The sequence below is a fragment of the Ovis canadensis genome, chromosome 23, assembly GCF_042477335.2.
Source record: "Ovis canadensis isolate MfBH-ARS-UI-01 breed Bighorn chromosome 23, ARS-UI_OviCan_v2, whole genome shotgun sequence".
Classification (NCBI taxonomy): domain Eukaryota; kingdom Metazoa; phylum Chordata; class Mammalia; order Artiodactyla; family Bovidae; genus Ovis; species Ovis canadensis.
Genome location: NC_091267.1, coordinates 73,631,249 through 73,653,085, shown reverse-complemented (window position 1 = coordinate 73,653,085; position 21,837 = coordinate 73,631,249). Strand labels below are relative to the sequence as shown.

General features: G+C 47.0%; 1 protein-coding gene across 1 annotated transcript in view; it reads right to left on the bottom strand.

Moving 5' to 3' along the window:
- Positions 1–21,837, bottom strand: part of CDH20 (cadherin 20) — a 213,191-nt gene that overhangs the window by 5,770 nt on the left and 185,584 nt on the right. Inside the window, exons 7-11 of the mRNA XM_069569322.1 lie at positions 20,451–20,704; positions 12,293–12,429; positions 9,885–10,006; positions 5,243–5,360; positions 333–584 (exon numbers count right to left, since the gene is read on the bottom strand). Coding sequence (XP_069425423.1) covers positions 333–584; positions 5,243–5,360; positions 9,885–10,006; positions 12,293–12,429; positions 20,451–20,704 — 883 coding nt within the window. The remainder of the gene's footprint in view (positions 1–332; positions 585–5,242; positions 5,361–9,884; positions 10,007–12,292; positions 12,430–20,450; positions 20,705–21,837) is intronic.

Below are 21,837 nucleotides of genomic sequence, written 5' to 3'. Positions count from 1 at the left end.
TGCTTTGTTTTGAAGTAAGCTCTGTGAAGGCTGGGACATTTCTGTCTCACTAATCCCAGGATCTAGAATGGCAGCCTGGCTCTAATAAATGCTTGATAAACGTGTGCTTTGATCTCGCCTTGAAGGGACAGTCTTCCCTCTCTTTCCTTTTTCCCAGCATTGCTCCGCCACACTTGCAGTCAGCCCAGTGTGGAAAACCAGTCCTGGCCGGCTGAGTCAGGACGCCGACAGGATGCTGTCTAGGGCAGCACGTGCAGGGCCCCCCAGCGTGGGGAGGAGCCGCTCACTCACCTAGGAGGCCCCCCCAGCATGGGGAGGAGCCGCTCACTCACCCAGCAGGACGAAGACGCAGGCCAGGATGGCGATGAGCGCGCCGCGGCTGAGGCTCACCGGGAGCATGTAGGCCTCGGGGCTGCAGGACAGCACGTGGCCCTCATCGTCACAGCCGCACACCTGGATGGTCAGCGTGCCCGTGCTGCTGAGCACCGGCGGCCCACCGTCCGAGATCAGGATGGGCAGGTAGAAGACACTCTGTTCCTGCTGCCGGAAGCCGGACCTCCTGGTCAGAATGCGGGCGGTGTTGTCTGGAGCAGACAGGGATTCCAGGATTGGAAAGGGAAGAGGGAAAAAGAAGAGAGAGGAAAGGAAGAACCATGGAGAGAGTTAATTTCGGGGATTGGGGAAAGCAAGGGGCAGGAACTCGGTGGGGAAGGCGGGAGAAGGGACAGCATTCCTTGGAGGGGGTCGGCTGCTGCTGCTCACATTTGTCAGGATCAGCAGTTGGGTTCAGAAAAAAAGATTTTTGCTTGCTTCTAGGCAAAACCCTGAGGCCTAGGAGAGAAACCCTTTTTGAGAGCCTGTCTTCGCCTTTGTGACATAAAGTGCCCAGGGCGAACTGTCAGGCTTCAGATCTAACTGAATTGTCCCTGGGAAAGCTCCGCGGAAGTGAACAATCGCTGGTGACTTGTGGCCCCTGTTTGTTCTCACTCAGCAGCTTTCCAAGGCCCCGCTGCTGCTTTTGTGCCTCCAGGAAGAGAATGCGGAGGAGCCCGCGTGGCTCTGGCAGACTGCTGCTTTTTGCCACTACGGCTGGATTCCTGTCTTTGGCTATTTTCTTTTATGCCTTTGAAAAGCAGTCACCAGTTCCTGTGCTTTCTAATGAACCTGCTCATTTAGCAGAAGCTTATTTGAAATCCACTAATCATATGACACACCCTGTTATTTCCCACTACTTGGTGGTCTGAGTTTAAGCAGTTCATATGAATTTGGTGAAATTTCCCCCCCAGTTTTAAAGAGGATTAGCCAGCTTGTTTGGTATGTTTTTACAAAGCTGGTGTGTGTGTGTATATTTACATTTGCTTAATGTAATGTTTTAGGATCTTTTATTTTTCAATCTGTTCTCAAGTTTTCTTGAGTGGGTTTTTGCAAAGCTGGTGTCTTTTTCAGCAGAGGAAAAGTTTGAGATCTGGAAGGACATATAAGCAGTGACTCTCAAAGCCAGCATTAGCAATATGGAAGGTTCTCTGGATGCATTTCACATTTTACAGGGAGGAGTCTAGAACGTCATAAAAAATTCTGAGAGCCTAATCAAAGGAAACGTTACTAATATCAGTATCAGTATTTCTTACATAATAAAGGATTATACTTTTCCAAGCTCTTGACTTTGGATATTTGTATACGGTTTGCTTTTGATGATGGGAATGAGCAAAGGTGATCCGCGTCACTTCCGGGCAGCAGCGTGTAGCAGCCGGTGTGATTCTGGCGCTCTTGCCTCGGTGTAGTGTCTGCGACGCGCCAGATGGAGAGCCCGGCAGCCTGGGCCACCTGCACACGGACACCTGTCCTGCATTGCCAGACCCGCGGTCGGCTTGCATGAGCAAGAAGTTAACTTTATTATTATTATTTTTTTTTTCGGTTAGATCTTTTTTTTTTTTTTAAATTTTAAAAGAAGTTAACTTCAGTTGAGTTAAGCCTCTGAGACTTTGGCGCCTTTTGTTTCCAGAGCCTAGCCAGCCTGTTCCAACACGCTCTTCCTTATTAATTTTCCACCTCTTCCTCCCGCCGTGTTTTCACGAGAGGAGTTGGTTCTTGAGTGCCACCCCTTCCTCCCGCCGTGTTTTCGCGAGGGGAGTTGGTTCTTGAGCGCTTATATGCACGGTATTTAGACTTCGCATGCAGCAGCTCGCTTTCTCTTTAGCTCCACTTGGGGAAATAATGGTGGTCTCACCCTGTCACACTAAGAGAGTTAAGCCCTGGAGAGGTCATGTAATGGGGTCCAAGTCACTGGTTTACTAACAGAGCTGGGATTTGAACTCTGGTCTCTGACTCCAAACACATACCAAACACACTGAGTTATATAACCAGTTAGTTTTGTAACAATGTTGAAAATTATTTAGCTAATTGAAATCTCTATCTGCTTTTTACAGGCCTTCTTTCTTTCCTTTCCTTCTCAGTGGAAAAAGATAGTTGGTTGCCAGCCTGAAGGTTATATTTGTATTTTCACCTGCCACGCAATCTACCTAATCTCTGTTTTGTAAATTTAATAGCTAAGAACTATTAATTTTGCTTCACAGTTTTAATTTTTTTTCCAGAAATCATATTTTTCTCAAACAGAAATCTTTTTCATTTTCATCAAGGACAGCTCATCAGAGTTATAGAAAGCTGGAGAAGAGCTTGCATCATATATTTCTTGATCTCAGAATTATTTAAGATTAAAGAAAAAAAGATCAGTATCACATTGCTGAGACTGGTCCTAGAAAGGGGCTGGCATATAGTAGCAGACTTTTTTGTTGAATATTATAATTGGAACTTGAATAACCCATTTGGAAATATTATTTGTTTCCACAGTAACACAAAACTGTGTGTGTGTGTGTGTGTGTGTGTGTCTGTCTAAAACAGGAGGTCCCAACTTCCAGTCCCAATCTTAATGTTTACTCATGCTGATCTTGGGCTGTTTACTTTCTTCCCTCATCTATCAAATGAGACATGCCAATCAGAGGTGTTAGTAACTTCCTTAAGACCTTATAGGATTATTGTGAATATCAAATAAAGCAAAGTATGGGAAAATGCAGGTAAAACTATGAAGTATGCACTCAGTCCTTATCACAGTGCTGTGGGGATTTAAAAAAGTAAGAGAGGCTTTACTTGAGACATTGCAGTGTTGTGTTCATACGTGAAAATAGTGTTTCAGGCCGGGAGTTAGAGGGCTTGACAGGAGATCCACCATGTCAGATGTTTGACAGTGTTATAATGAGCCTCAGTAAAGGATACTTGAGGGATGAATTGTCACGAGGAGGTTAAGAGTCATTCTGTCTGCTGAAGATGCAGGTTTCCGCTTTGGAAAACCTTCCAAGAGAAGACGCATTTGTGTTCACAGTCACCAGGCTCCAGTGGCCCGTCTGTTCACGATATTGACTCCATGAGTTGGTGTCCAGAGTCCTCGTTAAGGAAGCTGCAGCATTTGCGGCTGGTGTGTATTGTCTGTGTACTGATCTTACACCAGTGAAGGGACCGTGACACTTAGGAAAACGGAGAGACAGCATCATGTGCTGTTTTCCCTCCCAGGGTTTCTACTATAAATCCTATCCTGAAGGGGCTAAACGACCTTTTAAGGGTTTCCAAAGGAAGGAAGTTTCCCTAGTGGCTCAGATGGTAAAGAGTCTGCCTGCATTGTAGGAGATGGGTTCGATCCCTGGGTCAGGAAGATTCCTCTGGAGAAGGAGCTGGCAACCCACTCCAGTATTCTTGCCTGGGAAATCCCATGACAGAGGAGCCTGGTGGGCTCCTGGGGTCACAAAGAGTCGGACACAACTGAGCAACTAACACAAAAGAAGTAGATAAATGAATAATTTAGAGTTTGACCCAGCAAAAATATCAGGACATTTAATTATAATATTTCTGTTGTTGTAATTTATACTACTATTCCTTTCAGAATTATCACAATGTTTTGATAATTTTTTTTATGTAGAAGTTTAAAAGGATGACTTGGAAAAGTGCTTTCCATTTAGAATAAAACAGGTTTGATATCCTTAGGTTTTAGTAGCAGAACGTCGTGTGGGATGGAATTAATATTTTGACAGTTGAGGCCAAGACTGCTGCTAAGTCGCTTCAGTCGTGTCCGACTCTGTGCGACCCCATAGACAGCAGCCCAGTCTCCCCCATCCCTGGGATTCCCCAGGCAAGAACACTGGAGTGGGTTGCCATTTCCTTCTCCAATGCATAAAAGTGAAAATTGAAAGTGAAGTCACTCAGTCGTGTCTGACTCTTCGTGACCCCGTGGACTGCAGCCCACCAGGCTCCTCTGCCCATGGGATTTTCTAGGCAAGAGTAGGTGTGCCTAAATCACGGTCTTTGTTACCCTTCATTTAGATTGTTAGGACTGACAACACTTTAGATTGGAAAAAAAATGAGGCCACACAGCCCAGAGAAGTGATGCCCTTCCTCCACAAGGTCAGACTAGTTGGTAGCAGACCTAGCAACAGAAGGGGTTCACTCGACAGATTTTAAGTTACTTTTTCACTTGCTCTGTCCTTTCCCTGAAAATCCTCTGGCCACAGTACAAAAGCCGCTCCTCTGCCCATCTGTGCCCAGTGAAGAGTGTGCTTGGTCTATCAACTCCGTAGCTGATCTGAATGCTTTTTGGAGCAGAGGGGTGTAGAGAGCTCTTCCGGCAGAGCTGTAGTGGGAAGCACTTTCTGCCACAGGGAACCCTGCCTGACTGTTCTTTCTGAATCACTCCAAAGTACTCGAGGTTTTGGCGCCAGAACTGCTCACTGTGTTTCTGAATCTGCCCTTTGTTCTCTGTTACTCAGCCTCCGTCTCCCTTTTGTTCTGGGAGCTTTTCTCTGTTTCCCGCTTTGATCCTTGCTTAGAAGCGTCCCCTCAGGTTTCTCTGTCTAGGCTGCTTCTGCCTCCTTGCTCAAATCCTTCCCATAGTTAAAGAGCGCACAAACAAGGCTGCTTGGCGGGGATGAAGGAGGCCCTTAGCCTGTGAGCCTCCATCGTGTCTGGCCCAGAGCCAGCGCGCAAATGTGTGTGAACTGACTGAGCAAACATTTCAGGATGAGCAGGGGACGTTTCTTGTCTTTGATGTTCTGAAACAAAACTTCAGGAGGATCACACAGATGAGCATGTTCTCCATGCTGCCGACATTAGGAGCCGGTGGCCTCCGACACCGTGTGCGCGGTGTAGCCGCGCACGGCGCCCAGCCCACGCTGCGGCGACCCAGCAGCCAGCGGCTTACCTTGGTTGTCCCTCACGGTGAAATTGGGGTTGTTCGCAGCCTCAGGGGCCAGGCTGTAGTAGAAGTGCTGGCCGTTGCGTGGGTCGTCTTGGTCCACGGCGCTCACGGTCTGGATCAGCTGAGGGGGGAACGTGAAACCGGGTGAGTTAGTCAAAAGCTTCCAGGGAAGATGACCCCCCGGGTTGCGTTACCTAAGGAGGACATCCTGAAGCTCCCCTTGCAGGCCCTGTGCCCTCTCACAGCCCAGACTGAAGTGCGGTTTATTGCTGGGGCTTCCCAGGTAGCTCAGCGGTAAACAATCCTCCTGCCAACAGGGACGACTCAGGAGAGGCAGGTTTGATCCCTGGGTTGGGAAGATCCCCTGGAGAAGGAAACAGCAACCCACTCCAGTATTCCTGCCTGGGAAATCCCATGGACAGAGAAGCCTGGCGGGCTGCAGTCCGTGGAGTTGCAGAGTCAGACACGACTGAGCCACTGGGCATGCGCGCATGCGTCAACAGGCCCAGGACAGATGCCCCCTGGATGCTTTGGACGTTAGATGTCGAAGTCACACTGTTCTCACTCCTCCTCTGGCCCTTCTTAGGCAGTCAAAGCCGAAGGCTGAGTGGAAGGACTCGGGGGCGCCACAGGGTCCTGCTTGTTCCCTGGCGTTCTGTCCTCTCACCTCACCTTCGGGTTCATAGTTCACGGTCAGATTGCTGTCTTTGAGAGTGAAAGTGTTAGTCGCTCAGTCGTGTCCGATTCTTTGCAACCCCATGGACTGTATGACTTGCCAAGCTCCTCTGTCCATGGAATTCTCCAGGCAAGAATGCTGGAGTGGCTAGCCATTCCCTTCTCCAGGGAGTCTTCCCAGCTCAGGGATCGAACCTGCGTCTCCTGCATTGGCAGGTGGATTCTTTACCATCTGAGCCACCAGGGAAGCTTTGAGAGGCCTCTGTTTAAAAATGACCAATACCTAGTGGGCAGTAAACAGACATTTCATTAATTAATGGAAAACGGATGTGAGAGAATGGGTTGCAGAGCAGTCACTGTTGGCAGGAAGGGGAGCTAGATAGAGTGAAGAGCACAAGGACCCCCCAGGGGTAGGGTTACAGAACAGACAGGAACCGGAAGCAGAGCTTGGGGCCGAGGAGGGCAGGAGGTGGGGAGGCGGCTTCTTGAGCGCTCTGGCCGAAGTTGTGCTGTTCCCATCTGCTCTTCAGAGTACTGAGTTGCTATGAAGGTTTGATGACCAGAATGGAAAAGTTGGTAGGAAAGCAATGTGGAGTACACAGCTGAGACACTGGCTGCCAGACGGGGCGGCGGGGGGAGTGGGGGGCGGTAGGAGGGAGTGGGGGGGGTGTGGGGGGGTGGGGGGGGCGGGGGTCGTAGAGACAAGGTGCTGAGGGGTGGGCTCCCTGTGTGTGTGCTCTCCTACCAGCCAGCAGCACAGACCGCCCACCCCTCGGGCCTGGCTCCAGACGCCCACTCCTGATGTCAGAAGCTGGCTGTTAACAGCATAGAAGATGGAACATTAGAGGTCAGCGGGGTGCTGAGGTGGGCTTGCTGAGTCTCTCTCCATCTGTAAATGAAGCAGGGTACCGCTACCCTCACAGCGTCCCAAAGAGTGAGTAACCCGAGGGGAAGCTTCCAGCAAGGGGCTCGCGGTGAACACAGAGTTGCTCAGACCCCCTTTGGGGGAGGGCTTGATGCCTTCACCTGTCAGTCTCTCTGGCAATGGCCTCAGCTGGTGACACCCACCTCCCCACAGTCTCCACATCTTTCCAGAACAATCTGTGTCCAGCGACTGATAGAATGGTATAAAGGCCTGGCCATCCCATCTCAACTCAGGAAAGCCCTAGTTCTCAGCGTCGGTGGGGTCATCCACGGCTGGCTGTGTGCACCACTGCTGGACGTCTCTTGTCCAGCTGTGCAGAAGCTCTTCCCTTGCACAGGAGTTGGTCCCAAGGGCATTCCTGATTCATTACTAAACATCCTAGACCAGAACTCCGGCTCAGCTCATGCCTCCTGCTGAACCCAAACTGGCACCGGGTCCTTCAGTCTAAAGGCTGGGAGGACGGAACTGAGTACTGGAGAGGATCAGGAGAGCCCTGAAGAGGACAGTGGCCAGCCGCCCGGCCCAGGGCCCCTGCTGCTCCCACTCAAGGGTCGCCCCAGCGCCCCATCCCCTCCCAGACAGATCCTGTGCCCTCCGTCTGGTCAGACACGTGAAGACGCGTTTCTTTGTGAATGTTATAAACATGTGAGTATGTGTGACTTGGCAAATAGTCGTTTCAGAGTATCTGACCTGTGAAGTGTATATGTATGGTGGAGACCTGGGGCGTCTGGCTGGTTGGTTACAGGGCTCTCAGAAACGTGAGTGAAGACATGGCCTCAGAGCACCTGGGCCTGCTCTGCCGGGCCTCCCCTCTCCCGGGTCTCCTCTCTCCTGGGCCTGCTCCCCAGGGCCTCTCCTCTCCCGGGCCTCCCCTCTCCTGGCAGGTCTGAGTCCATCCCTGGCCTCACTTGCCATTCCAGAGCCTGCTTGGCAGGCCTCATGCCACCCTCAGTCCTCAGATTTCCCTCTGGGCTTGCTTCGCTGAGGAAAGCACATGTCCCAGCTCGGCCGATGCAGAGCTGATGACCGTGGCTGACAAATCTCACACAAGGAGGCCTGAGTCTTCATAAGCCAGACGTACCTACTGAGCTGTGTGCTTTTGAAAATCTTCGGAACATGTCCCAGAGCCAAAACCAAAGGGTTGGATTTAAATCTCTTGGGCTAAAGATGACGCGTATGACAGACTGCGATAGACCTGTGGCTCTCAACCCGAACCTGCAGCTGGGCGTGAAAGTTCATGTGTGTCAAAGGGCTGTGTGAGAGCCCAGTAGAAGATGGATGCGGAGACACAGACATGGGGAGGCGCTCGTGTGCCGCAGAGGCAGGCGCAGCGCGACGTGCTGCTATCCTGCCATTCCCAGCGGGAGGGAGATGCTTCTCTGGGGGCCTGAGGGGGTTCCATGTACTGCGTTCCTGTTACTCTCTGTGTTACAGAATAAAAATGGCTTCTCGTCATATTGAATATTAAGTGTGTTTGTCATAGTAATAATCCTGTATAAATCAAAAGTTTTTATGTTGTATTTCTATAATATATATGTAATCTTACAATATAAAAATTATTAAAATGAAGGCCCAAATCTCCTCACTCAACTCTCAGCTGCCTTAGGATGGTGGCTGTTGCTGTTTTCTCTCCTGCCTTCTGGTTTCTGCTCACATGCAGATACAGCTTGATATGCCTTCAGGCCTGCACCTGTAGCCTCTGTGCCTCCTTTCCTTACACACATAATAACACGGGTCATTCCTTATGCTGGGAAGTGTTAATTGTAACTTTTATTAGCTGCATAATATTTCAAGTTTCTCTAGAAATGCAGTAGGTACGGAAGTGGATTTATCTTCGACTTGCTGAAGAAAGTGTAGGTGTGCTATAGAGCACGGCTCTGGGTTTCAGGGAGGGATGGACGAGACGACTTAGATGTGAACGGCTACAGGACACATTCCCCCCCCCCCCCCCCACCGCCCGGGACAAGGGAGTCACTTTTCCTTCGGGTGGGAAGAACGGTAAAGATGCATTGAGGCAATCTTTGCGGAGTTCAGGAAGCTAGTGTAATTTCTGGTTGTATAGACAGAGTCTGTGCGCGAGATGTTGCAGGAGAGGGAGAGAGCAGTGGAAGCAGAAGCTGCTTCACAGTCAAAAGCCTGCGTTACCAAACCACGAGTGCTTGCCGTCTGCACCCAGCCCCTGGACCAGAGTCCTCAGGGTCACAAAATTAGCTTGGGGGAAGCAAGGGAGTCTGTTGGGACAAAGGTAGAGAGGACAGAGTCTTCAAAAGTAGGACAGAAGAGAGAGGGCACGAGATCTGAGGTGTGGCGGGTTGGGTATGGTGTGGGCACCAGCCTGATACATGCGTCAATCACGTGGCCTTTCCAGGCACAGTTCAGATGCTTTTCAGCTGCACCTCTGGGATTTAGTCAAACAGACATTCACTTAGGTTTTAAGCAGACTTAAAAAAAACAGGCAGATGTATATGAAGATGATGGCGCTAAAGCTGTTTCGAATAAGTAGACATTTGTTCCTTAAGATGCGTTTCCTCTCAAAACTTGATGTGACATGAGGGTACTGAGAAAACGGGTGTTTCGGCTGAGGGAGGAGAGAGTGTAGGAATAGGGCAGATGGCCCCTCAGGAGGATGCTTGCTGTCAGAAGAAAGGGAGGGAGGAAGATACAGAAAATGAACCTTTCTTACTGCAGATGTTTTCAAGGATTAGTGCTAAGCGGAGAAAAAGACTCTCCTTTCTTTTCCCCCTTGATCTTCATGGTCCCTCTTTTCCAGGATCCAAGGCACGTGTTACTCCAGTTGGTTCTGTACAGTTCAGTTATAAGGTGGGTAACTACCTTGCTTCACAGCCTTGTTTCGATCATAAAATGTAACAGAGGTTCTGAATAGTTGTCTTAGCAAATAAGCGGTTGCAACATGATAAACAGAAGCTGGGGACTCTTTTACAAACTGTCAGCTTCTGGAGTCTGAATTCCTCTGATGGCCAGTCTGGTTCTCTGTAACGCGTTTCCCCGTGTTGGAAGGCTAACCACGGTGCTCAGGCTGCTTACCTGCCCTGCCTTGGCGTTCTCACAGACGAAAGCTTCGTAGAACCTGGGGAACTCCGGAGCATTGTCGTTGACATCTAAGACTTTGACTGTGACAGGAACGCTTCCGACCTGGGACGGATTGTCTAAAGGAAGCACAGACGACACAGACAAACACCGAAGGTGAGGAGGGTTCAGAGAGGCAGGAAAGCAGCTCTTTGTTGGAGCAGGCATTTGTCTCCTCACTCTGGTTTTTGAAGGAGTGGATAAAGACCCTGGAACTCTCAACGCCAGGTTGCGGGGGGTGCCTGTTAAGAGTGTGGCTGGAGCATGAGTGTGGGCAGGACAAGGTGTGTGCTGGGCCGCGCGTGTGACGTCAGGAGGATGCGGGGCGGGGTGGGACTCCTGGGGTAGCAGACGTCACGAATGAATCTCAAAAAGAGTTTTTGAGATTCTCACTTGGCTTAGACTTCAGGTTCTGGAATTGAAGGCAGGCTGCGGCAGTGAGAGTGTCAGCAACAAGCTCTTTGCCTGGGAAACAGCGCCCGGCATCTCCGCATCGAGCCGCCACATCCTTGAATGACGTGAGCATCTGTGCTTTTCATTTTGTGCATCTGCTAGCAAGATGTGTCCTAAGGTAACTACGTCTTCACTTTATACCGCTTTGGCCTACAAAAGGTTTCATAGGAACCCGATACTTTCAGATAGTGGGGAAAACCTGTAATCAGTTCTTTGAATTACTGTTTCAGAAGATTTTACATTATTCATGGGATTACAGGCAACACCGTACATTTTTTTCTGCTTTTCGACTCAGGAGATATTACAGGATCAAACACACACCAAGTCCACATTTTTGGCTGAGACTGAAGCTACTCACAGTCATTCATGGGGGAAAATACCCTTTTGGTCTGTCTTCTGCTTGACACTGCCACACAAAGTAATTTCATAACCCCACTGCTGACCCTCCTGTCTTTTTCTGTTTTGGCCACCATCCCAGGAAGACAAAATAGAAATTATAAGACATAGAAAGTATGCTTAGTAAATAATTTTATTAAATCTCAAAATGCCCTGTTCTTTTGGTTCATTTTTTCCCTCAAGAATATTTATACTTTTGTTTTTCCCCTAAATATTTATATTGCTTGGTTAGCAAGAGTGCTGATGTGTTTAAATTTTTCCATTGTAACTTGTGCTGGTGTTTGTTTATACAGGCAATGATGAAAATTTCAGAAAAATGAGAATAAATGTGATCCATAGTCCTACCACCAGAGATATCCATTATATATTATGTGTAATGTTACATGTGTCCAAACTCTCTCTCTCTCACACACACATACATACACACTGAAATTAAGAAAAAAGTTTGATTTAGAACTTTAATATTTTAGGGAAAGATTTTCCTGAAAGTCATTGAAATGTACTTTGAAATTAATTAATTGGTACACTGATTGGTATTAATGTAAACAGGATGTTCTCATTTTATTGCATGACTGTACCATAGTTTATTTAGTCAAGCTACTGTCATTAGACATTTAGGTGTTTCCCCTCTTTTAAAATGACAATGCAGTGGGCATTTTGGTTCATAAATCTTTGTCAATATTATGACAGTTTCCTTAAGATAATTATTAGAAGTAGAATTCTTGAGAAAAGGTGTATGGATGTACTGGGGACTCTGAATAAAGATTTCTTACCAAACTGCCCTCATGACTGACTGTACATACTTGTGTCAATACGTTTGGATTCACCATTTCCCTTAACATTCCTCATAACTTCAGTTCAGTCACTCAGTCGTGTCTGACTCTTTGTGACCCCATGATCCGCAGCATGCCAGGCCTCCCTGTTCATCACCAACTCCCGGAGTCCACCCAAACCCACGGGTGTTGTGAAAGAAAAAAATGGAACGTAGTAGTATATAATTTGTGTTGAGATTATAATATGTTAGTTTATTAATTTTCAATTTTATTTTCAGGTTTATGTTAATAATCTGTTGTAAGATGTTTCAAATTCTTATATGCATGTACGTGTATGTTTATGTGCATGATAAGGGTGATATGTTCTAAATGCTTCCTTTCATCCAATAATAATGTACTAGTTGCATTCCAATCTTATTAAAGGTTGGAAGCCTCTCAGATGTCTCAGAGACATCTGTTCTTCATGGCCCCTGTTCTTCATGCAGAAGCAGCTCCGTAGTTTAAAGACGCTGTTTCTTGTGCTGCTTTTGCGCGATACTCTTGTTTTTCTCTCTAGCAGGACTAGGTATATAGAGATCCTCAGTAAGTATTTGAACTAAATACGTTCATTCAATTTCATAAACCAGGATTTCCATTTTTTTCCATAAAGAATATAATTTTTGTTCCAACAGGCTCTGGAAACCTCCACTTTCTACAATGCTTATGTTTTGTCACTAATGGAGACCATGGTATTGTTTTACTCACTCATTTCCATAGCAAGGACAGTGATATTATGCCAAGAAAACTCTTCCCGGTCAAGAGGTCTTGCAGTCATTAGGGCACCTGTCGTAATGTCCACATAGAAGAATCTTCCAGGATCACTGCTTCTGTCAATGGAATATCTGTAGAAATGGAGATTAAATGCATTGTCTTATTGGATAAGCATATTTATTCATACTTATAGCATATTACATGAGGGAACTGAGCGCATACTATGTGAAACAGGACTAGTTCTGGATTATAGGCCCTTGGAAGACTGCATTCCTGTTTTATCATGTCCAAAACCACTGCCTGCCCCCTAAAAAAATCCCCAAATGCAAGACAACAACAAAAAATTGTTACTGCTTCGATTTCCTCATTCAGAAAATGAAATAAAATGGGGTGTCAAAGTCTTAGGGCAGTTTTATGCTTTCTAAAGATCAGTCTCAGCTATTTTTAAAGCTTAAAACTGTTCTAAGACTTTAGGGACACTCTGAATATCAACCCCTGTCTTTGTTCAAAACAACTTTTATTCAAATAAGTCCAGAAATGCTGAATTGGAACTGGAAAAGACCGAGTTGTGTGGTCCCGGTTCCCACAAGTAGTATCACCTACTGAGAAGGAAAAATTTGAATCAGGTCCTTTGTAAGCATACTAATGACTGACTTGTTGGCAGACACAGTTATGTTATCTGCTAGATGGGTGTCCTTGTCTAGGGAATGTTTTTAGCAGGATGGACCGGGGTCTGTCTAGGTTATTTATTGTAAATAGCCTGGAATTTATGGGGCACAGCTTGCTTGAAAATGTCATGTGAGTAGTGTAGTTCATGGAGTATAAAAAGCAGATGTTACATGATTAAGCTTTCAGGCCATGCCCTTCATTCCTTGCTCATACCTTTCATACTCCGTGTGGACCAACATGCATCCTTATACAGAAAATAGAAGGATATTTACAGGCACCTACACCTAATGGTTCTAGACCTCTCTAAAGTGAAGTTGCTCAGTCGTGTTCGACTCTGCGACCCCACGGACTATATCCTACCAGGCTCCTCTGTCCATGGAATTTTCCAGGCAAGAGTACTGGAGTGGCTTGCCATTTCCTTCTCCAGGGGATCTTCCCGACACAGGGATTGAACCCAGGTCTCCTGCACTGCAGGCAGACGCTTTACCCTCTGAGCCACCAGAGAAGCCAGACCTCTCTAAGGAAAGAAAAATTGAAAGTGTTAGTGATGGTCGTGTCCGACTTTTTGCGACCCCATGGACTGTAGCCTGCCAGGCTCTTCTGTCCATGGGATTTCCCAGGCAAGAATACTGGAGTGGGTTGCCGTTTCCTCCTCCAGGGCATCTTCCTGACCCAGGGATAGAACCCGATTCTATCCTTGCAAGCAGATTATTTACCACTGAGACAGCAGGGAAACCTGAGGAAAGAGTGCGTAGCTCATGTTTTGCTGTTGTTTATATCCTTTGAGTCCTTATTCACCCTGACACTGGGTAAGATCTGTAATTCCTGTTGAAGCTGAGTTGGATATCGGACCCTTTGTGTTTTCTTACCTAAGTTGTCTTACCTGGTGCCCATCTTGGGAGATTCAGTAGGTGTGGAGGGAAGCGTAGGCATCTGTATGTTTAAAAGCCTTCTAAGGGATTTTGATGTGTAGCCATGATTGAGAACCATTCTTAAGAATCTTATGTAGTCCTTGGTAGTGGGCAGTAGTTACGATTGCTGCCATCTGTTGAATACCAGGCATTTTATAGCTTCTCTTTAAATTCTACAGCATCTCTAAGATATATTTATATATAAATTTGTATATAAATATATTTATATATAAATATATCAACCAAGAGAAAAGGAAATGAAGACTAAGAGAAGTCACTTTCCCACAGTTAGACAGCTAGTAATTTTCAGGTACTAGTAAGATCTGAAATATACATGTTTATCTATAAACTATTATATATATTATAGATTGTAAATTATGTATAAACACTGGAACAGGGAATGGCAACCCACTCCAATATTCTTGCTTGGAGAATTCCATGGACAGAGGAGCGTGGTGGGCTACAGCCCCTGGGGCCACCAAGAGTCAGACAGGACTGAGTGACTGACACCACACAACACACATATATGTGTATATAAGCTGTTGTAATATTTTGGGTTCAAAATTCCACTTAAAGTTGCCAGTGGGTACAAACGAACCTATTTACAAAACAGATAGTCACAAACGTAGAAAACAAACTATGGTTACCAAGGGGGAAGGTGGGGAGGGATAAGTTGGGAGACTGAGACTGACGTGCACATTGCTGTATATAAAACAGCTAACTAATAGGGACCTGTGTGTAGCACACGGGACTCTGCTCAATATTCTGCAATGACCCATATGAAATAGAATCTAAGACAGTGAATATGTGTATAACTGATTCAGTTTGCTGTACCGCAGAAAGTAATATAACATTATGGATCAACTGTAATCCAATAAAAATTAATTTAAAAAAAGTTGCCAGCAGAATTCCCTGGCAGTCCAGTGGTTAAGGACTGCAGGCTCTCACTGCTGAGAGCCTGAGTTCAATCACGAGCCAAGTGCACAGCCCCCCAAAAATGTTGCCAGCCATTGCAATCTGTATCTTAGTTGTTTAAACTGGGAAATACCACCCTTTTGATGGCAGTAAGCAATTTCTTTAGTGCATTGTTTTTCAAACTGAAATCAGTATGGTGGGTTATGATTACTGTAGAAAGAAAATGAAATGGGTATAGGTATGCCAGACTATCACTTACAGTAAGGGTAAAAATTGATGGTAAAATGTTTGTTTCAGTATATATAAATACCTACATATAGATTATCCCTGTGTATATGGGGGCTTCCCAGGTGGCACTCGTGGTAAAGAATCTGCCTGCCAGCGCAGGAGACGTGAGTTGATCCCTGGGTCGGGAAGATCCCCTGGAGGAGGGCATGGCAACCCACTGCAGGGTTCTTGACTGGAGAAGCCCATGGACGGAGGAGCCTGGTGTGGTACAGTCCATGGGGTCGCAAATAGTTGGACGCGACTGAAGTGACTCAGCGTGCACGTACCTCTATATATTATTTGGTCAAGCATTTTGTTTCAAGTGTGCATTTTTTCCTGTTGAGATTCAGGATGGCTGTTCAGGGAATTAAAAGGTGAGGTGATCACTAAAGGCTGGAGAAGCTGGAATCATTCCAGTTGAAACTCTCTAAGCGTTGGGAAATTTAAATTCATAATGCTTTTCTTTGCTTCTGACCCTGTTACTGTAGCCTGGCCCTGCTCTAAACATCTTACATGTATTGGCTCAGGTAATCTCCTCGAAAATCTTGTGAGGCAGGTATTATTATCCCTGTTTCACAGGTGAGAAGCTGAAGCATGGCAAGATTAAGACGTTTGTCCAAGGTTGCACAGCTGAGAATCAAACCTAGGCATATGAAAGGTGTGGGATGGCTTAAGGAAACAAAGCCTTCTCTCTTTCTGAAAATAGATGGAGCCGCCACGGCCAACAATTGCCTATTTAATAAAGAATAAACACATGCCTACCAAGTTCATTTAAAATTAATTGGAGCCTTTTTTTTTTCTTTTTCTGGGTGTAGTTAGTGATTTAAAGTCTCCTGGCTCTTTGAAGATTTGAATTTATCTTAGAAAAAAAAGCACTGGTTGGCTCCTGACGGTCTTTTCTTTCAGCTCCCCCAACATGAGAAAAGCCAGCCATTCGGCCACGGAGCCGGAGGCCCTGATGGCAGCTCGCCCCGCGGCCGGCGGAGCACCGACCGGGGAGGCAGCCTGCGAGGAACCCGCTGTCCGGACGCACACCTACGATGCCGCAGCGAGCGACACAGACGGCCGGGGCGACGCAGCGAGCGTCACAGAGACGCAGCGAGCGTCACAGACGGCCGGGGCGACGCAGCGAGCGCCACAGAGACGCAGCGAGCGACACAGACGGCCGGGGCGACGCAGCGAGCGTCACAGAGACGCAGCGAGCGCCACAGACGGCCGGGGCGACGCAGCGAGCGCCACAGACGGCCGGGGCGACGCAGCGAGCGCCACAGACGGCCGGGGCGACGCAGCGAGCGCCACAGACGGCCGGGGCGACGCAGCGAGCGTCACAGAGACGCAGCGAGCGCCACAGACGGCCGGGGCGACGCAGCGAGCGTCACAGAGACGCAGCGAGCGACACAGACGGCCGGGGCGACGCAGCGAGCGTCACAGAGACGCAGCGAGCGCCACAGACGGCCGGGGCGACGCAGCGAGCGTCACAGAGACGCAGCGAGCGTCACAGACGGCCGGGGCGACGCAGCGAGCGCCACAGACGGCCGGGGCGACGCAGCGAGCGCCACAGACGGCCGGGGCGACGCAGCGAGCGCCACAGACGGCCGGGGCGACGCAGCGAGCGCCACAGACGGCCGGGGCGACGCAGCGAGCGCCACAGACGGCCGGGGCGACGCAGCGAGCGTCACAGAGACGCAGCGAGCGCCACAGACGGCCGGGGAGACGGAGGGATGCGATCAACCACCCGGCAGGACGCCCGGCGGGGCCGCCCTCGGCAGGCGGAGCCCAGCCTGCACTGAGGCGGTGAGAGCATTCATTACTCGGAGTGGGACACTGGGCCAATTTTCAGGAGCCAGGAGAACACATGTAACGGTGTAGATGCGGATGGAAAATGAGGAAACTGGGAGACGCCGGTGAATTATGTGGGCGGCTTTCCTTTCTCTAACTAGAATACTCTCACCTGCTGTGCGCCGAACAGGCGTGACATATTCACACAAAACTTCCTCATTTCCGCGAACAATGCTGGTGTTCACTGAGTTCCCTGCTTGTTTACTTGGCTGAGGACATTCTCTGAATTTAGGAGCGATTTGAAAGTAGGGTTTCATGGACAGGATCCCCAAGTCCACAAACACACTCCAGGAAAGCACAGAGGGCCGGCTGTTTCCACACCAGCAGAAGCCTTTTTCAGTTGCTGACTGGTTCCTGCTTGCTAGAGATTCCTCAAGCATTTATTAAAAATTTAGGTGATCCAGACATATCTTTCATGTATATATAACTAAATCTGGAGACTTGATTTTAGGTTTTATTAGTAAATTATGACCAGCTTATATGCCTGAACATACCATAAACTTTCTAGAAATGAGATTATAAAAGTCCTGATAATGTCATATATATGCCTATGGCTGATTGATGTTGAAGTTTGGCAGAAACCAACAAAATTCTGTAAAGCAATTATCTTTCAATTAAAAATAAATTTTAGAAAAGTCCTGATAATCTTTTTAAAAAGTTCCATGACCTTTTATCCATAGCATTTTTAACCTGGGTGATGTGTTAATTTTTGGATGATTTAATATGTATTTTATTCTTAGGAATATTAACCTCATTTATTGGTAATTAAAATGCAGAAGATAAATTTGATAGCCAAGCAGCATATAACACATTCAAAGTATTTTAAAAGAAAATAACTTTTATAGGAAAAAAGGAGAAAATGAGCAATTTGAGGAAAGATAACAGGAAAGTAATCTGCAGATGGGTTTATTGAGTGATAGCCAGAGGTCCGGCCTCCAGGGGCTTCTCTCTGAGAATCTGGGAGCCCCAGGGTCCTGCTTGGGCCCGGGGACCCGGGGACCATACCTTGTCCCTGTGGGACAGCACAGAGCCTGAGTCTGGCCACGTGCATTCTGATCCTTCTTTCCAACCAAAATGCGGAGAGACGATTGTCTCCAGTTCTGATGCGTGGAATTCTGTTTTACCTCTGTTCTGGGACATTAGTCTTCAGCAAACCTGTGGCTGTTGCCTCGTTCCTGCCAGTCTCTCTCTCAAGGCCTAAAGTCAGGACTTCCTTGGCGATCCAATGTTAACACTCCCACACAGGAAGCACAGGTTCGATCCCTGGTCGCGGAAGCTAAGACTCCCCACAGGCCACATGGCGCGGCCCGAAAGAATAAAGACCTGGAGACTTGCCCTAGAATAAGCCCCGTGGTCCCTACTCCAGGCCTCCCGCCCGTTCACTCCTGGATTCCTCCTGACCGGGATCTACTGGACTAGACGGGCGCCCCACTACAGATTATCCCGATGCCAGCTGTCCTGCCTTGCTGGCCAACTGATGGGCTTCAACAGCTTATCACCTGAAGCAGCATTTTCTGTTGGCCAGACAGGATTCCCTCATGCTGTGTTCCTCCCTCTGCTCCATGCCTGCAGTGGGTCTAGGCCTGCTGGTGTTTCTCTTTCCTTCCTAGATGTGTGTTGAGATAATGACCTTAGTCCTGGATAATGCATGTTCATGCTGGGTGTGTGTGTGTGTGTGTGTGCGTGTGCATGTTCATGCTAGGCGGGTGTGTGTGTGTGTGTGCATGTGCATGCTAGGGGTGTGTGTGTGTGTGTGTGTGTGTGTGTGAATTTCCTTCATTCCTGACTGTTTTCTGTCTCTTGTCATTTAGTAGAGTGACTCCTGAAAAAACCAAATTTCCGATGCTTACCACTCAGGAGTCTATAGAGTCAGAATCTAGAAAAAGGATGTGGAATTTTCCACTGAATTTCATTGGCTCTTTTAGAAACTCGTTCTTGTTTTATTTCAAGCATTTTCCCCGTAAAGTTTTGTTCTAAAGTTTTCCCCACAGTTCTCTGCTATGAGTAGATCAGTCAGAAGATAGATATGTATTCTTGGCTTTTGATATAAATGTAATGTTTGTATTATAAATATGAATTTATAATAGAATTGGTTTATTTATTTATGTTGTTTTTTGGGGGACAATATGATTTAACTAATTTCTTCCCATCTTGTACACTTAAAAAGCTTAAGATTGAACTGTCACTTGTATAAAATTGTCATAACTCATAAAGATTCATTGCCTGCTAAAAATCAAGTATCAGAATTGAAACAACAATTTTAGCCATTTTAATACCTGAAAATGTAAAATGTCTGCTGCTTGGTTAGAGGAAACAGATTTCCCCTACCAAGATTAATCTCAGGAGAGAACTGTCTTCATTAAATGGCAAAAGTACATTTTCCTTCAAAATGGCAGCTGGTGAGGGAAGTAACAGCTGACAGAAAAGGCCTCTGACAAATTGGGGTGTGCTTGACCTGCGCTCGTGCTGACGCCCAGGATTCAGTCGTGTGGCCTTCGACAGTTACCGTGACAGATGGCCTCAAACAGCCCTGGAGCCCTGATCTTTTGTGTCGAGCTTCAGAGGCTGGGCAGTTGCTCGGAAGGTTGAAGTGTCAGCCTGTCCACCAGCTGTTTGCTGTTTGGTTCCAGGGTCGATGGGCAGTGCCCATGGCTACAGGAGCGGCTCTCCGCCTGCTCTTGAGGGGGAAGCGTCCAGACTGGAATCTTGATGTTCAAAACATACTTTGGAGAGGCTGGTCTGTAGGTTTACCATAGAAAGTCAGTCTACATGGATTCAAAGCTGTTGGCAACAGTGGGAGTTTTCTATGTCTGTTCTTTCTATAGTATATGGAAACATGTCTTTATATATGTTATTTTTTCCCATTTTTAAAGTAAAAATGTCAAAGGTTCACAAAAATTAAGAGTGTACAATAATCACCATTATATTCACCACTAAGATTCAATAATTTTTAATGCTTTGATGTCCATGTGTCTATTTGGCAACATCTGGGGTCTTTTTGGGGGCCTCCCCGATGGCTCAGTGGGTAAAGAATCTGCTTGCAGTGCAGGAGACACAGGAGATGTAGGTTTGATGCCTAAGTTGGGACGATTCCTTGGAGCCTAAGGGAATGACAGTCCACTCCAGTATTCTTGCCTGAAGAATCCCATGGACAGAGGAGCCTGGCGGGCTACAGTCTATGGGTGTGCAAAGAGTCAGACTTTATAGATTATTACAACTCAGGGGATGCTACGTTTTTTTTAGCAGGTAGAGGCCAGAGATGCTGCTAAACATTGTAAAATGTATATGATTACCCCCCCCCCAACAAAAGATTATCTACCCCTAAATGTCAGTAAGGCCACGACTGAGCACTGAGGGGTGTGTGTATGTGTGTTGCTGAAGCAATTGACAGGGAGTTGTCATAATGATATTTCACTTCTAAATAATATGAAAAGAAAAATAAAGCATTTAAAGAAAGAGTTTCCAGAGATGGAAGAAGCAAAAAGAAAAAGTGAATTAGATACAAGGGCAGATTCTCGGATATAAGGCAAAGGTGAAATGTGTGGAAAAACCTGATTGAGTTGTTGGTCACATCCGGGTCCTTGGCAGAAATGATCTGTATGGTTGTCCCAATCGCCACATCTTCAGGTACCTCCACAAAATAAAAGCCAGGGTCGAACACAGGGGGCTCATCCACGTCTTCCACACTGATGTGCACTGTGGTTGTGTCTTGAAATGGGCCCAGGTTCAGAAACCGCATCTCGAGGTGAGGGTTGGCTCCCTCCACTTTTAAGGTGTAGCTTTTCTTTCTTTCAAAACTCAGGGGCTGAAAAGGAAGGACAGGAAGATTGCTTAGTTAGGAGCATGTATGTCAAGGTTCTAAAGGATGGATGATGCCGATGGCTGGCAGGTAGTTTCCCAAATGCATCAACATGGTGGGAAAGAGGCAAGAGGAAAAATAAATGGAAATTTTTCTTTTGTTCCATGGTTCTTGCAGTTTCAAAAATTTGGGTAAAGAAAGTAAAGAGGATGGTAGATGCTTCAGAGATAGTAAGGAAAGCCAGCCTGCTGATGAAGAAAACCCCTGCACCCTGGGCAAGACCAACTGGCCTGTCTCCTGTGTGACCTGCATGGTCATCGTTAGGAAGGCTTGTTCATTTGAAAAGGTGTCATGATAATCAAGAGCAAGTTTGAGTTCTGCTTCAGTATATCCAAGCAACTGAGGCCTAGGCTTTTCTGTTTTTTCCCTTAAAAAATCTTAAGTACAGAGGCAATAGTGATCTTTTCTAAGAACTATCAATAAAACCTCACGAAGGTTCTTAGTGCATTGTGTCAGGTCAATATTTGTGTGTTTAGTTTATCATAGACAATCTCTTTTAAAAACCTGATCCTGTGCCTCATTTTACAGTTAACAAAACAGACTCAGAGAGCTGGAAGACTGGCCAAAGCTGATGTGGTCTGTGTCAGGGTGGGAAAGCTGCTCAAGACTTTTAGCTTCTTCATTCAGAGCTCATCCACAGAAGTTTAACTTTGTCTAATAAAACCCATGTCATGACATATAACTGCTGGGGGCCAGCGTGAGGAATCCCGCCTGTGACAAGGTCATGTGGAAGGAAGCCTGACAAAACGTAAGGTTGTGATCAGGCTTCAGGGGTTCCCCCTGGAATTCCCTGAGCATCCACCCCCCAAGACCAGAGTCTGCCTGCTTTACTGTGTTATGCTTTCCACCTACTCTTCTGTCATTAACAGGGGGCTGTCCCCCGACCACCTTTTTCTGGAAAAAATTAGAGCTTTTAGATAATAAATCTCCTGGGCATAATACGAGTGTTTCAATCCAACAACCCCTCTGATGGCTTTCTAGCCTGCCTGCAGGACTCATACAGCTGCGCGTGTGATTGTTTGAGGCCTCCTGACCGCAGGAGGCACAAGAAGCTTAAAACATCCTAGGAATGTAGGGGC